General features: G+C 35.8%; 1 protein-coding gene across 1 annotated transcript; it reads left to right on the forward strand.

Annotated features, from left to right (window-relative positions):
• The first annotated feature begins 8141 nt into the window (after window positions 1–8141).
• daglb (diacylglycerol lipase, beta) lies at window positions 8142–17781 on the forward strand. The gene is made up of 15 exons (XM_059531670.1): window positions 8142–8316; window positions 8512–8663; window positions 8737–8911; window positions 9701–9956; window positions 10778–10900; window positions 10975–11102; window positions 11178–11304; window positions 12493–12576; window positions 14062–14139; window positions 14218–14298; window positions 14385–14512; window positions 14649–14717; window positions 14833–14905; window positions 14982–15232; window positions 17030–17781. Exons 1-15 carry the CDS (start codon window positions 8222–8224, stop codon window positions 17223–17225), a joined length of 2016 nt encoding a protein of 671 aa, XP_059387653.1. The 5' UTR covers window positions 8142–8221; the 3' UTR covers window positions 17226–17781.
• The last annotated feature ends 252 nt before the right edge of the window (window positions 17782–18033 follow it).

The raw sequence follows: 18033 nt of genomic DNA on the forward strand, positions 1-18033 counted from the left end.
AAGTTTACAATTTTATGCACAAAATGAGCTCATTTCAATTTTGATTTCTGCTACAGGTCTCAAAATAGTTGGGACGGGGCATGTTTACCATGGTGTAGCATCTCCTTTTCTTTTCAAAACAGTCTGAAGACGTCTGGGCATTGAGGCTATGAGTTGCTGGAGTTTTGCTGTTGGAATTTGGTCCCATTCTTGCCTTATATAGATTTCCAGCTGCTGAAGAGTTCGTGGTCGTCTTTGACGTATTTTTCGTTTAATGATGCACCAAATGTTCTCTATAGGTGAAAGATCTGGACTGCAGGCAGGCCAGGTTAGCACCCGGACTCTTCTACGACGAAGCCATGCTGTTGTTATAGCTGCAGTATGTGGTTTTGCATTGTCCTGCTGAAATAAACAAGGCCTTCCCTGAAATAGACGTTGTTTGGAGGGAAGCATATGTTGCTCTAAAACCTTTATATACCTTTCAGCATTCACAGAGCCTTCCAAAACATGCAAGCTGCCCATACCGTATGCACTTATGCACCCCCATACCATCAGAGATGCTGGCTTTTGAACTGAACGCTGATAACATGCTGGAGGGTCTCCCTCCTCTTTAGCCCGGAGGACACGGCGTCCATGATTTCCAACAAGAATGTCATATTTGGACTCGTCTGACCATAAAACACTATTCCACTTTGAAATAGTCCATTTTAAATGAGCCTTGGCCCACAGGACACGACGGCGCTTCTGGACCATGTTCACATATGGCTTCCTTTTTGCATGATAGAGCTTTAGTTGGCATCTGCTGATGGCACGGCGGATTGTGTTTACCGACAGTGGTTTCTGAAAGTATTCCTGGGCCCATTTAGTAATGTCATTGACACAATCATGCCGATGAGTGATGCAGTGTCGTCTGAGAGCCCGAAGACCACGGGCATCCAATAAAGGTCTCCGGCCTTGTCCCTTACGCACAGAGATTTCTCCAGTTTCTCTGAATCTTTTGATGATGTTATGCACTGTAGATGATGAGATTTGCAAAGCCTTTGCAATTTGACGTTGAGGAACATTGTTTTTAAAGTTTTCCACAATTTTTTTACGCAGTCTTTCACAGATTGGAGAGCCTCTGCCCATCTTTACTTCTGAGAGACTCTGCTTCTCTAAGACAAAGCTTTTATAGCTAATCATGTTACAGACCTGATATCAATTAACTTAATTAATCACTAGATGTTCTCCCAGCTGAATCTTTTCAAAACTGCTTGCTTTTTTAGCCATTTGTTGCCCCCGTGCCAACTTTTTTGAGACCTGTAGCAGGCATTAAATTTTAAATGAGCTGATTAAGTGGATAAAAGTGTAAAATTTCTCAGTTTAAACATTTGCTACGTTATCTATGTTCTATTGTGAATAAAATATTGGCTCATGTGATTTGAAATTCCTTTAGTTTTCATTTTATTAAAATTTAAAAAACGTCCCAACTTTTCCGGAATTCGGGTTGTAGTTTGAGATTAATAGACCTATCCCAGGGGTGTCAAACTCAGTTCCTGGAGGGCCGTAGCCCTGCAGAGTTTAGTTCTAACCCTGCTCCAGCACACATATCATGTAGTTTTCAAATAAACCTAAATGATTAGATTAGCTGGATCAGGTGTGTTTAATTAGGGTTAAATCTAAACTGTGCAGGACTGTGGCCCTCCAGGAACTGAGTTTGACACCCTTGGCCTGTCCCATTTTGACTCCCTCCCACTGTTAAAATGTAACGAAGTAATTTTTACTCTGAGTAAATTTTAAATGAGCTACTTTTTACTTTTACTTGAGTAGATTTTTAGACTGGTACTTTTACTTGTACTTAAGTAAAATTTCTTTAATGTAATGGTAACTTGAGTAGAATATTTTTGTACTCTTTCCAACTCTGAGGAAATACAACAATGAAAGACGTCATTTTATCCAGTCACTAATTAAAGCTGAGCATAAAGATTTTTCTATAATAGGTATACTAAAGGAAAAAGCTATATATGATAGTATTATTAAGTTTATTAAAGAAACGAAAATAAGTAAAAGAAATTAGTTTTTTTTAATTTATTTTTTTTATGTGTTGTTTTGTTTTGTTTCCTCATGTCGCATTATGTCAATCCTATAAGCATGTATCCTGTCCACACTCCAGTCCAGTCAGTGGCGGTAATGCACCTTTAAGTTGGTTTGCCAACCGCCAAAAAACACAAAAGAAGAAGAAGAAGACGATGAACAGACATTCTCTGGAACAGTTCTGATTTATCTTTATATTTTCGTAGACAAATTAAGCAAAACATACAACATTGTGTCTAAAATAACATAATATTACCTTTTTAATGAACTGTTGTATAAGATGAGTATCACATTTGCACTCTAGCCTCCAGCTCGTGTGATATTTCTTAACTATGGGATGTAAATATGAGACAAAATTTCAAACGGGCATTTTGTCCCATATCTTGAATTTTAGGGATATTCTCTAGGGTCCATCATGCAGTAAGTTGTTGCTCTGCCTCAATCAATCGATCAGTCATCAATCGACTGTATGAAATGCAGATGATCCACAGAGGTATGGGGCGGGGCAAGTGCGTTAAATGCCTTAATCGTTTTAACGCGTTATTTTTCTCCATAATTAATTAATATAATTAACGCGTTAAATTACCAGCCCTAATATATATATATATATATATATATATATATATAATAAAATGTGTATATATTTAATTATTTAATTAACGTATATTCTGAATTACTTTTCAATATTCATAAGTAAATTTAGATTCTATGTTTAAAAACGTGTCATTATTATTAGACCTACTTGAAAGCAACACGGAACTATTTAGCTCCTGGAGTCGGACACATTTCGTTACTACACAGAACAGGAAAACAAAGAGAGCAGGGTTGAGGTTTTTCTTCACGTCAGACGTCATAATGTCCTAGTATAAAGATCCGAGGAGCTTGCAGAGTAATGGGGTGTTTTTGGGTGGAGGTGTGGAGTGATGATGGAAGGAAGTAGCGTAGATTCCGGAAGTGATCCGGAAATGGAGGATGTGGATAGTGGAGGCGGCGAGAATGGAAGTAGTAAGTGGAGTGTAGTAGAAAATCGGAAAAGAAAGAAACAATCTTCAGAATCGGGTAGTGAGAAAGGAAATCTCCAGACTAGAAGAAGGAAAGAGGAATATAAGGTATTGTTGAAGTTTGTTGACTCTGTAAATGCGATTAATCCGTTGAAGCTGACGAAAACATTGAAAGAAATGATAGGGACAGTTGAAAGCATTACGACTTTGAGGGATGGCAATCTGTTGTTGTTTTGTAAAGACAGTAGGCAGCAAAAATCAGCTCTGGGTATAAAATCGATGATTGGACATAAGGTGTTGTGCTCGATACCGGAAGAAAAGAATTGGGTTAGAGGTGTTGTAACAGGGATTCCGACAGATGTCACGGAGGAGAAGATTAAAAGAAATATCACGGGAGCAGCAGTAAAGTTTGTTAAACGGCTCAAGTGTGTTAGAAATAACGAGAAGATGGATAGCCTCTCAGTAATGATAAACTTTGATGAAAATAAAATGCCAGAGAAAGTTTATTTAGGATTTGTAAGATATGCAGTAAGACCATACGTTCCTCCGCCGCTAAGATGTTATAAGTGTCAAAAATTCGGTCATGTAGCGGCAGTATGCAGAGGTAAGCAGAGATGTGCGCGGTGTGGAGGTGAACATGAGTACGGCAAATGTGGGCAAGGTGTAAATCCTAAATGCTGCAACTGTGGTGGGGATCATAGTGCAGGATACGGTGGTTGTCAGGTACGGAAAAAGGCAGTCAAGGTTCAAAATGTTAGAACGACAGAAGGAATAACATACGCTGAGGCATTGAAGAAAGTAAACCAGATTCCTAAAACAAATGAAAATATGAATGAAGAAATTCATTCAAAACAACAGAGTAAAGAACAAAGAGATGAAAAGGTAGTAGTGGATGATAAAGTGGCATTTGTAACATTTATCGCTGAAGTAGTGAACTGTTCAGCTCAAACTGAAAGCAGGACTGAAAGAATTAAAATCATTATCAGAGCTGCAGAAAAGTACTTGGATCTGGGGAATGTTACTGTTGACATGATAAATGAAAGGCTCAAGATTCCAACATTAAATAGTCAAGCAGTAAATAGTCAGACAACATGTGGTGGATCTTAATGGTGTTATATATTTTGCAATGGAATGCAAGAAGTTTGATTGCAAATGGACAGGAGTTTAAGAAATTTATAGCAGACCAAGAGAAAGGCCCAGATATTATATGTATACAGGAAACTTGGCTTAAGTCACAATATAACTTTCTAATACATGGATATACTACTATTCGGAGGGATAGACAACAAGGGAATGGAGGTGGAGTAGCTACTTTTATAAAGCAAGGAATCGGGTATAAAACAGTTGAGGTAGATGGGGAAGTAGAAGTTGTGGTGGTGGAAATATGGGAAGGATCAAGGTGTATTAGAGTAATTAATTTTTACAATCCATGTGATAGGTTAAGCAAGGATATTCTAGAAAGTATAGGAGGAAATGAAAGTCAAAAAATGGTGTGGTGTGGTGATTTTAACGCTCATAGTTCAATATGGGGAAGCGCAAAAACAGATTATAATGGTAAGATCATTGAAGATATGCTAGATTGGGGAAGATTAGTGTGCATTAATGATGGAAGTCATACTAGAATTGATTTGAATAAGGGAAGGCATTCGGTATTAGACTTGACAATAGTATCTGAAAGTTTAGCGAGTAAATGTGAATGGAAAGTACTAAAACAAAGTACTGTAGGAAGTGATCATTTTCCTATTTGCAGTAAAGTTGGAGTAGATATAGAACAAAGAGTGGGGGAAAGAATGCCTAGGTGGAGGTTCAAGTCAGCGGATTGGGATAAGTATAAGGAGTTATGTGGAAGCAAAATGAAGGACATTAGTAAATGTATAGAAGATGTTGATGTTTTTAATAATGAAATATGCAAGGTTCTTCAGAGTACAGCAGTAGAAGTAATAGGTAAGAGGAAGGCAGGCAGCAGGAAGAAAGTTATGCCATGGTGGAACGAGGAGTGTAGTGAGGCAACAAAAAGGAGAAATAAAGCACTCAAGAAGGTAAGAAGGTCACTTAATTATAATGATTTAATAAGTTATAAAAGGGCACAAGCTATAGTGAGAAGAGTCATTCGGACATCTAAAAGAAATTATTGGAGGGAATTTTGTAATAGAATAGGGGAAGACATTGAAATAAGTGAGTTATGGAATATGATACGAAAGATGGGAGGGATACAAAGAGGTTACAACATACCTGTATTAGAATATAATAATAGACAAATTATATCTGAAAGCGGTAAAGCAGAGGTATTTGCAGAAACATTCGTTAAAATTCATAGTAATTCGAATTTATCAGAGGATGCGAGGAAAACTAGGGACCAGATACTAAGTAAATATCCTCATTTATTGGAGGAAAAGGGACTTTCAGGAAGTACAATGGATTCAGAGTTTAATTTGTACGAATTGAAAAAAGCGCTTGCAGGGGTTAAGCAAACATCTCCAGGCAGAGATGACATTTGTTATGAGATGGTAAAACATTTATCAGAGACAGCATTAGAGACAATTTTGAGGCTTTTTAATAAGGTTTGGGAGTTAGGAAAGTTACCAAATGACTGGAAGCATGGTGTCATAGTGCCAATTCCAAAACCAGGCAAAGATCATACACAGCCAAATAATTATAGACCTATAGCTTTAACGTCTAATCTATGCAAAATAATGGAGCGTATGGTCATGAGTAGATTAGTATATGTCATTGAAAGGGATAATATTTTATCACCTTATCAAAGTGGATTTAGGAAAGGACGTAATACAATGGACTCAGTACTGTGCCTGGAATCTGAAATAAGAAAGGCTCAGGTAAATAAGGAAGCTTTAGTTGGGGTATTTTTTGATGTTGAAAAAGCTTATGACATGATGTGGAAAGAGGGACTTTTAATTAAGTTAGAAAAAATGGAAATTAAAGGAAGAATGTATAACTGGATCAGGGATTTCCTGTTTAACAGAACTATACAAGTAAGAGTAAGTACTGCTTTTTCTCAGATACACACAATAGAGAATGGAACACCTCAGGGAAGCGTTAGTAGTCCAATTCTGTTTAATATTATGATTAACGACATCTTTACAAAGGTTGATAGGGGCATTGGAAGATCTTTATATGCGGATGATGGAGCACTGTGGAAAAGAGGGCGTAATGTAAAGAATGTGGAAAGATGTTTGCAGAATGCCGTTAAAATGGTAGAAAATTGGGCAAATGAATGGGGATTTCGGTTTTCAGTAGATAAAACGCAGGTAATTTGTTTTGCAAAAAGGAAAAGTAACCCTACCATTAACATCAGATTGTATGGACAAGAAGTGAAGCAAACAGCAGTTGTGAGGTTTCTGGGTATATGGATGGATTTGAAATTGAATTTTAGTATGCATATCCAGAAACTGGTTGACAAATGCAAAAAAGCATTAAATATCATGAGGTGTTTAGCAGGAGTTGATTGGGGAGCATGTCGCCAGTCTCTTAAAATAATATATTGTGCTCTAATAAGATCAGCAATAGATTATGGCAGTATGGTATATTGCACTGCATCCAAAACACAACTCGTAAAAATAGAGGCAATTCAGTCACAAGCTTTGCGAGTTTGTTGTGGAGCGTTTAGATCCTCTCCAATAACAGCAGTGCAAGTAGAGATGGGTGTAATGCCTCAAGTAATTCGTAGGCTCAAGTTAAAGATGAGGTATTTTATAAGTATAAAGGGACACTTGGACAGTCACCCAGTTAAAATGGTGTTGGAGGATTGTTGGGAATATGGACATAAAAAGTTATCAAGTTTTGGATGGAAGGCCAGTGAGGAAGCCCGGAGAATGGGATTAAGTGACTTCAATGTTGCTCCTACTGTGGCTAGGTCAGCAATTCCTCCTTGGTTTTTCCCAATGCCTTTGATTGATACTCAATTGCTTAAAGAAAAGCATAACAATACAAATGGATTAGGAAATTTTAATATACAGCAATACATTGATCAAAGTTATTATAGTGCAGTTCAAATATACACTGATGGTTCAAAAGATCCAGAATCTGGGAAAACAGCAGTAGCGGTATATATTCCACTTTTTAACATTAGAATAGCAAAAAGAATATCAGATTATCTTTCAGTATTCTCTGCAGAAATTATTGCAATATGTCTAGCGCTTCAGTGGATAGAAGAAATCCAACCAACAAGGGTAGTGATATGTACAGATTCTTTATCCGCACTAAATAGCTTGGAAAGTGGAACATCATCAGCAAGGCAAGACATGATAAATGAAGTAATGCAGAGTCTTTACAGAACAAGACAGTATGGACTTCTGGTGAATCTTGTATGGGTTCCATCGCATATGGATGTGAAAGGAAATGAGGAGGCTGATAATCAGGCTAAACAGGCATTAAATCATTCACAAATTGACATTGAAGTGGCATTAAGTAAAACAGAAATTAAAGTGATAATAGCTAAACAAATACAGGAAATTTGGCAGAAAGAATGGAATGAAGGAAAGAAAGGTAGACATTTTTACTGCATTCAAGGAAAAGTTGGGTCAGAGAGAAGAAGATTCGGAAACCGGAAAGAGGATGTTTTAATAACAAGAATGCGTATTGGACATTGTTTATTAAATCAAAGCTTACAAAGAATTGGTAAACATGAGAATGGAAATTGTGACAAATGTGGGTTAGTTGAAAATATAGAGCATGTCCTTTTAGAATGCGAAGCTTATGAAAGAGAGCGGTCCCAGTTAAGACATGCTTTAAGAAGTGTAGGAATCAATGAGTTGACACTTCAGGTTCTCCTAGGACAAGGTGCTAAACAATCAAGAGTTTATCATGAGTTATTTATATTTTTAAAGGAAACAGGATTATTTAATAGGATTTAAAACTCCATTATGTGTAAATTTTATATGGATATATATATATAATTTTTTTTTTTTTTTTTTTTTTTTTTTTTTTTTTTTTTTTTTTTTTTTTTAAAGAGTAGATCTAGTTTAAACTTCCTTTCCAAATATGCGCTTCACACTCCATATCAGTAGGTGGCGGGAATGCACCTTTTAAGTTGGTTTGCCAACCGCCATTAAATCCTAGAAGAAGAAGAAGAAGAAGAGTAATGGGGTTCTGTAATGTTCGTGAAAGCAGGTCTGTGTTGATCTGAGAAGGTGATCATCAGAGCTGTCAGGATGCCGGGGATGCTTCTGCTCGGACGCCGATGGAGGATCGCCAGCGATGATCTTGTGTTTCCTGCTGCCTTCGAGTTATTTATCAGAGCTGTGTGGTAAGACACTTTAAAACAACGAGCTCTAGAGGTGTTTAATACCATAATATACACACCATGCTACCAGAAATACCATAATGCAATGGTAAAGAGATAAACAAAACAACTACATGCTCATAAATATATGTCAGTTCCATATATATGCAGTGCTCATATGTACTTGAATGACATTTCTTGTCCTCTCTTGTTTCTTAGGTGGATTGTGACTTTAGTTCTCTACACCAATCATAAAGGACGATTTGACTGTCAAGGTGGCACATATTTGCATAATTATCTACTAGTTCTTCTGGTTCTGTTGGCTGTCATTATTTTGACACTATGTGCAATCGTTTACATCAGTGCTCAAGGTGAGTGAGCGACCGAGCGAGTGCATGCTCATCTTCTGGAGGGTTTGTCAGTGAACGCTGTGGTTTTGTTTAGGGACCATCATGAATCCGGGTCCGAGGCGGTCTGTGCCAGCTCTGGTGTATCTGAGGGCCCTCCTGTTCGTCCCCGAGATCATATGGGCCTGTCTGGGGGCCGTCTGGGTGTCTGACAGCAGCACGGGGTGCAAGCCGGCCGAGGTCGGGGCTGTGATCGCGGCTGTGGTTTCCAGGTAAGAAAAAAAAAAAATAATGCTTTTAGGAGATATTAACACTTAAATTCAGAAAGGATGCATTAAATTGATCAAAAGTGGGGGTAAAGACATTTATAACGTTACAAAGGAAAGTGCTGTTGTGTTGAACTTTCTTTTTTGTCAAAGAATCCAGAAAAATAAAATGCATCACCGTTTCCACAAAAATATCGTGCAGCACGACTGATTTCAACACTGATAATAATCAGAAATGTCATATTAGAATGATTTCTGAAGATCATGTGACACTGAAAATACAGATTTCAAATTGTAATTGAAACAAATTAGTCACATAAAGCTAGTCTTCTCTCTCTATATTTTTTATATAATAATAATGCATTTGTTCTTCATTATTAACTAGGCTTGTGACTACCCCCTGTCGCAGTTGCATACGTTTCCACTTTTAAAGCAATGATCTATTCCCTAAATCGAAACAACTTTGTCATAGTAACATCATCATCGTCCTTTCAAGATAAGAATAAGTTAATTTATCTAGAATAGATGATTTTGTTATGACAATGTTAACTGGAAACTAGAGATATCGGCATTAAATGCTCTTTCCTGTAGTTTCGTGACATTCAGCGTGAGTTTAAAACTGTCAGTCTTTCAGAATGCATAATTGTATGCCAAAATGAAACGCATTCTCATTTGTGTGATTGAATGTATTTACAGGAAGCTGACCTTGAATGATTCGTAGATTGATTGTAAGCTTAGATAATCGTACAATCCCAGTCTTTCTGCAGGATAAAGTGTGTGTGTGTGTGTCCTCAGCTGGATCATCGTCCTGTGTATGGTGCTGGGTGTGCTGGTTGTGTTGGATCCTCTGGGCAGTCGGAGGCCGGACGCTCTGCTGGGGGTGAGGGATCTGGAGAGCAGCGAGTCGTCTCAGCTCTTTTACACAGCGCACACGATGGCGTCGCGGGTTTGGGAGAGCCGTCTGCGTCTGCTGTGCTGCTGTCTGCCGCAGGACAACAACCACCGCGCAGCCTTCTCCAGCATCGCCCAGCTCGTCAGCGGCTTCTTCCTGGTCCGTGGTGCTCGTCACATAACAAGTGCATTACACTGAAAGACACAGACATCTCCTCAGGACTCTCACTGAGGGTGCTTCTTAAATTAGTGAGAGTGCTCTGACTATATATAAATGCATAGTCGTCAATAGTAAAGTTGTCTTAAAACCAAAACAATACTCGTTCTTATATTAGTATGATGCACTTTAAGTGTTGACTGCTGTATATACACTACCGCTCAACAGTTTGGAATCAGAAGTTTCTTATGAATCAGAGTTCATAAAATTGTAAATATTAAGTTTTTCTATTATAATATATGATAAAATGTAATTTATTCCTGTGATGCACAGCTGTATTTTTATCATCATTCCTCCAGTTGAAGCTGTTGTGCTGCTTAATATTTATTTTGGAAACTGTGGTATTTTTTTTCAGGGTTCTTTGATGGATAAAATGTTAAAAAGAAGAGCATTTATTTAAATTGGAAGTCATTTTTTAACAATACACACTACCGTTCAAAAGTTTGCGGTCAGTCAATTGTTTTTACTCTTTCTTTTTTTTCTTCAAGAAATTAAAACTCTTACTCAGCAAGTATGTGTTAAATAATAGGAAGTGATAGCAAAGATTTATATTGTTTAATAAATGCTGTTCTTTTTAACTTTTAATTCATCAAAGAATCCTGATAAAAGTATCAGTTTCCAAACAAAATATTACTGTTGCCAATATTGATAATTCTAATAATAAATCAGCGTATGAGAATGATTTCTGAATGATCATGTGACACTTTATATACTTTATGTATGCACATATACATATATATTTTGGTGCATTATCTTGTTTCCAGGACACAGACCTGGTTCCCAGTGACATCGCGGCTGGTCTGGCTCTTCTGCATCAGGAACAGGACAAAGTGGAGCGCTGCAGGGACCCCGATGAGGTCCTGTCCCACAGCCCGTCCTCCCCTATAGTGAGTCTTCAATACTGCGTGTGCTGTGTGGTTTGTGCATGGGCCGAGCTCACACCTCCTGTGTTTTTTCTCAGAGGGAGGATCTGGAGGTTGAGCTCGAGAGAGCCGCTCACTTCATGCAGTTTGCAGCGGCTGCATACGGATGGCCTCTATACGTCTACTCGAACCCGCTCACGGGCCTCTGCAAACTCAGCGGAGACTGGTGGGTGTGACTCCTGCCAGCTGAAGCCTAACAGTGTCATATACAGAGCTGCACTCATCTGAGACTGTGTTTCAGCTGTCGAAGCCGTCAGGCGGAGTACGATCTGGTCGGAGGAGATGCCTTGGGCTGCCATTTCACCTCCATCTTACAGAGCACAGGCCTGCAGTACAGAGACTTCATCCACATCAGCTTTCACAACCAGGTGACGTCTCGCCTTCATATCCAGATTAAAATGATAGGGCTTTGTGATTTATAGATTGCGCAGGGTGTGATAGAATTAAATAAATGCACAGTTTTATATAGAAATATTATATATTTCTATTTTATTTGCAGGCTAGCCAACAAAATAATCACAAACTGATCACGAATTATCCCTTGTGCGTCCTTAGACACATTTTAAAAAAATCTTTTTCAGTTTATATACATATATATTTGTATTTTTTATTGGAATTGTAATATTTCAGTTTCATTTACTCCTATATCTAGGGCTGCAAAATGATTAATCGCATTCAAAATAAATGATGTTGTTTACATACTATGTGTTTGCACTGTGTATATATAAATACACACATTATATATGTTTTTAAATTGTGTGTATATGTATATTTATACAATTTATAAATGTATAAATTAGTATTTATATATTTTTTTATAATGTGTATGTCTATATAGACATAATAAAAATACACATTACACACAAATAAAAAAAAATTGTGACGCCAACAGAATGATTCATTTTATTGTAATAAAAATAATAAAACAAAATTATAAAGTAATAAAACTCTTATTATAATTAAAATTATAATTTTTATTATTGTTATTACAGTAAAATGAACCAATCTGTTGGTTTTACAACTTTTATTTATTTATTTTTTACTTTTTCCTCTTGATGGCACCATTTTCTCAGGTTTGGCATGTGGAACATATACTCATACATAGTCTTTATTTATTTATTTTTTTTTATCTGACACTGAACCAAAAAACAAGAATACATAAAAAAATGTGTGTTGTTACTATTAATTAACAAATCCATATATATATATATAATATTTATTTATTTATTTATTTATTTATTAATTATTATTTTTTTTTTTTTGATGACATGGACATCTTTGCCCTCTAAGAACCACTTTGTAACCTTTTTTTTTCAGTTGACTCACAGGGGTTGTTATTACTGAATTATTTCATCTAATAATAATCACAATAAAACTTTAAGCATATTGAATTGGTTTTAAACAGTGGGAATGTGGTTTTTAAAACTCAAGCAGAGTGAGATTGATTTTTAAACTCTATTTACTCATAGTTTCAGAAAAGGGCTTGATGATACCACAGTGTCATTGTTTCAGATATTGTGCAGCTCAACCTACAGCGGTGTCTGTTCGCTCTGTAGATCTACGAGATCCCGTTCTATGTGGCGTTAGATCACGAGAGAGAGGCGGTCCTGGTCGCTGTGAGGGGAACGCTCTCGCTGAAGGTGAGTTCACTCGTGTGTGTCTGCTGGACAGATTTCCCTAAACAAATCGCACTCTTGATGCCTGCCAGTCGCTCCTGAGCTCACCTTTTATTGCTCATTTCATTTTCAAATGAGCCATTTCACAGAGTTTGCATAAAAAGTCGATATTAGTGTTTTTCCTTGGCATCTATTTATTGCTTTTATAAAACAGTTATTCCATATACGTAGTAGGTTTCGCCAAATAAAACAGCAAATAAAGTGTAATGATATTAATAAACACCGTATTCTTTCACCAAACAATGTAGTTCCTCAGAATCAGTTGTGCTTCCAACAAAGTGGTTGCCGAGCAACACACAGAAGTAAACAAAGGTGTGTGTTTGTAGTGTTATTTACAACAGATTCAAATGCAGCTCAGCCAATCAGAATCCAGGAGCGGAACTCTGCTTTAGAATCAAAAATATACATTTATTTACATGTGGATTATTATATTCCATTTATTTATTATATTTAAATGACTTCTTTTTGTTGTTGTTCTTGTGTAACGCTCACTTTAAGTTAATATCTTACATTTCCTAGTATAATTTAATTTAACATAACATTCTGCATTAGTTAGTATGAACTAACAATGACAGCAGTTATTAATAGATTTTTTTTTAAACATACTTTTTTTTATTTTAATTAACTATCATAGTTGTTTTTATTAAATGATAAATAAATATAATGTAAATAAAGGTGTGTGTGAGTATTTATTTATTTATATATATATATATATATATATATATATATACACACACACAGTACAGACCAAAAGTGTGAATCTACAATTTTCATAGTCATGAAAATAAAGAAAACTCATTGAATGAGAAGGTGTGTCCAAACTTTTGGTCTGTACTATATATATATATATATATATATATATATATATATATATATATACATACACATACACACACACACATTACTATATATATAAATACACATACACTATATATATAAATACACAACTGTTCTTTTCTGGTCCTTGTCTGATTATATACATTTTTGGTGAAATTAATATACATTTTTCATACTGTTCATAATGTTTTATTGCCTAAATCCACTTGTAGCATTTAAAACAACAATAATAATAATAAAAAATAAAAAAAGTTTATTAGTTATTACTCTCTGAGCTAATATATATTTTTTTATATATTTATTAATGAATATTAAAAAAGAATAACAAATGACTTATAAATAATTGATATACAACAAACAATTAATCTTTATAATAACACTGCTTAATTAGTGAATCTTGTATTAAATATACATTTTTCGTAATGTTGTGCTGCCTAAAGATAGATTTGAGTTGTTTACCATTTTATTTATTTAGAAAAAACAGTGTGGGATTATTGACCATTGCCTGAAAGGTGAAATGTAACGGTTGGCATTGAGTTTTGAGAGGCGTTCCAGTGGAATCCTCCTGATCTCTCTGTATTACAGTGAAGTGATCTGGTTTTGTGTTTGCAGGACGTGTTGACCGATCTCTCGGCTGAATGTGAGAATCTGTCTGTCGAAGGCGTTTCAGGAACCTGCTACGCTCACAAGGTGCCAAAATCACCATCTCAACATTAAACTCATCAAAACAATCCACATCACACATGCTTATGTTTGTCTCTATCGCAGGGCATTTCCCAGGCTGCACATTACCTCTACAAGAGACTAGTGAACGATGGGATTCTGAGTCAGGCGTTCAACATCGCACCTGTGAGAGCGCGTCTTCTGTGCTGTCGTCATGCAGCAGGAGAACACGCAGCCGACTGAAGGTTTGTCTTGTGTGTGTGTGTGTGCAGGAGTATAAGCTGGTGATCTGTGGTCACAGTCTGGGAGCCGGAGCCGCGTCTCTTCTAGCCGTTCTCCTGCACAGCACACACCCCACGCTCCAGTGCTACGCCTTCTCTCCACCAGGGGGCCTGATGAGGTACAGCACTTGTGCACAGTTTTTCAGGGAGTCCTAAAATACACTTTTACAGAGCACAGTTTGCTGCACACGTCTAAAGAAACATGCATAGTATTTTGTCAGTAAACGGCACAGTTTAACTCCTCTCTCTCCTCAGTAAAGCTCTTGCTGATTACTCGAAGCAGTTTGTCGTCTCGGTGGTGCTCGGAAAAGATCTTGTACCCAGGTGAGATTTAGTCGGTCATCAGTCGGATTCTCGCTTGATAACTATATCCAAAGAGCCTGTTTTGGCTCCTTTTTTCTCACTTCTGTTGGTTCGTATTTCGTTTCTCATTTTGTAGACTGAGTATCCCTAACATGGAAGACCTGAAAAGAAGATTGCTAAAAATGGTTTCTAACTGCAGTAAACCGAAGGTGAGATCATGTGCTCCGTGTAAATCCAACGCTCTGGCTGTCTTGACTCTGTCAGTGATGCGTTTCGGTCTCTCAGTATAAGATCTTGATGCACGGGTGCTGGTATGAGCTGTTTGGAGGGACTCCTGATGATTTCCCTACGGAGCTGGAGAACCGGCGCGAGGAGATGCTTAACCAGCCACTGCTGGGCGAGGACAGTCTGTTAGTTCAGCGCTCGAACACCTACCAGAGCCTGTCCTCCGACGACTCGCCCTCTCGCCCCACACACCTGCCGCTGTACCTGCCCGGACGCATCTTGCACGTCACCGAGGACGGCCCCGCTCGCAGGTCAGCATATATACAGTCTTGATAACATAGCAGACATAATGTACAAACACCCGTGACGCCAGAAAGCTGTCCCACAACTGATAACTACACGGACATAAAACTGTACTTCTACTGTAACTTGGTAAATATTGTCATACTGCCCAGCCTTAATATAATAACACCTATTGATATTTTTATTTTGTTGTCTTATTAATAGTTTGTCACACGTTTGATCTGATTGACTGTAATCATTCAAATAAAAATCAAATATAATTTTTTATATATACACACACACACACACACACACACACACACATATATATATATTTAATGTGCATATATTTAATTAACTAACGTATATTCTGAATTACTTTTCAATAAACATAAAATTTAAAATAATAGTATTTTACATAAAATATTAAAACATTTAAATGTATTAATGTATGTAATTAAAAATATAATTATGAAACCGTAGGTAATAATTAAAAAATATATAATAAAACAATTACATTTATTCCAATCTGTAATCTAAAAAATAATAATTAAACATAATGGTTGAAGTTTTGGTTTTTATAAATTAATGTAAGAAAACTTACATTTTATTCATGTCTGGAATAAAAAAATGACATTAAAAATAACTAAAGTATATAATAATAATAATAATAAATGTCTATAATTAAATGAAGATATATATATATATATATATATATATATATATATATATATATATATATCAGTACAGACCAAAAGTTTGGAAACATTACTATTTTTAATGTTTTTGAAAGACGTTTCTTCTGCTCATCAAGCCTGCATTTATTTGATCAAAAATACAGAAAAAATTGAATATTGTGAAATATTATTACAACTTAAAATAATAGTTTTCTATTTGAATATACTTTAAAAAATAATTTATTCCTGTGATGCAAAGCTGAATTTTCAGTATCATTCCTCCAGCCTTCAGTGTCACATGTAACATCAGTCTATCACATGATCATTTAGAAATCATTCTAATATTCTGATTTATTATGAGTGTTGGAAACAGTTCTGCAATAAAAGGTTAAAAAGAACTGCATTTATTCAAAATAAAAAAAAAATTCCAATAATATATATTCTAATAATATATTTTCTTTACTATCACTTTTTATCAATTTAACACATCCTTGCTGAATAAAAGTATTGATTTTATTTAAAAAGAAAAAAAATTACTGACCCCAAATTACTGACCAGTAGTGTATATTGTTATTACAAAATATTTATATTTTAAAAACATAGCTTCTTTTTTTTTTTTTTTACTTTTTATTCATCAAAGTATCCTAAAAAAGTATCACATGTTCTGAAAAAATATTAAGCAGCAGAACTGTTTCCAACTTTGATAATGAATCATCATATTAGAATGATTTCTAAAGGATCATGTGATAATGATCCTAAAAATTCAGCTTTGCATCACAGAAATAAATGATAATTTAAAGTATAATAAATGTAAAAACAATTATTTTAAATTGTAATAATATATCACAATATTACATTTTTTTTTCTGTATTTTTGATCAAATAAATGCAGACTTGATGAGCAGAAGAAACTTCTTTCAAAAACATTAAAAATAGTAATGTTTCCAAACTTTTGGTCTGTACTGTGTGTGTGTGTGTGTGTGTGTGTGTGTATATATATATATATATATAGAGAGAGAGAGAGAGAGAGAGAGAGATATATATATATATATATATATATATATATATATATATATATATATAGAGAGAGAGAGAGATATGTATGTGTAATTGAATCATGTCTTTCTTTAAACTCTTTGACTCTTCACAGACACTGCTTTGCTCCGGTGAGATACAGAGCCGAGTGGTCGAGCGAGACATCATTCCGTAATGTTCTGATCAGCCCGAGGATGATCGCCGATCACATGCCTGATGTGGTTCTGCGTGCGCTGTGCAGTCTGACCTGTGAACATACGTCTGCTCTCTGCCCGTCCTCTATGAGCAACAGCCATCTGAACGTCATCTGAGCTTCACAAAAGACTGTCAGGAGCAAGATCCACTGGACTCCTTTATTTTACGTATTTATTTGCGCATTATACTCCCATTAGTGTGTCTGCTTTTTAAAGGCCTCATGAACTGCCATATATTCCCATCATCCATAAAAGTTATCATCACATCACATTATTTGTAATGCTGTGTGGTTCAGCTGTAAGAGTAACTTTAGTTTTTGTGCTTGTGCAATGAGGACTCGAGCAAGAACATGTCTGTAATTATCAGTGTACTGGTGACGTTAGGTTTTTTGTGATGTATCTTCCCCAAATGAGGATTGGCCGATCAGTTGGCAAAACCCATATGAGACTTTGATGCTTGGCACCAAATGCATGCAATTCTTTCTTCTGATGGAGACGAGAGGCTCTTCATTTACTCCAACGATGCCTTTTCAGGATATCATGCATTTTTTCAAAAATAAAAATGCTGAGGAAAACATGGTCTGGTCAAGTTGTAAAGAGAGAGAAAGACTATGAAAAGTGCATTTTTTTTTATTCTTGCAAATATTAAATCCAAGTTATGCAAGAAACAGAATATCATTGGTGGTGAAGTCTTTGTTTTTTATTTAGAGTATCATTTCATGAAAATATTATTTAATATTTCTATATTTATTAAATAAACATAGAAATAAAAAATGCACATTCATAAAAAAAAACTTTAGTTCACTAAATGATACTTTTTGTTATGTCTATTTGATGCATTTGACAAAATAATGAGTTTAAATGATATTTTGAAGTAATTTCTCAGCCATATTTAATGTGAAATAAATTATTAAAAACTATTACA

The sequence above is a fragment of the Carassius carassius genome, chromosome 40 (genome assembly GCF_963082965.1).
Source record: "Carassius carassius chromosome 40, fCarCar2.1, whole genome shotgun sequence".
In the NCBI taxonomy this organism is placed as follows: Eukaryota; Metazoa; Chordata; class Actinopteri; order Cypriniformes; family Cyprinidae; genus Carassius; species Carassius carassius.

Excerpts from the sequence above, each read along its gene's own strand:
- daglb (XM_059531670.1), top strand. The coding sequence starts at position 8,222 with ATGCCGGGGATGCTTCTGCTCGGACGCCGATGGAGGATCGCCAGCGAT. Across the intron at positions 8,664-8,736 it reads CGTTTACATCAGTGCTCAAG|GGACCATCATGAATCCGGGT; the intron begins GTGAGTGAGCGA and ends GGTTTTGTTTAG. Across the intron at positions 14,513-14,648 it reads CCACCAGGGGGCCTGATGAG|TAAAGCTCTTGCTGATTACT; the intron begins GTACAGCACTTG and ends CTCTCTCCTCAG.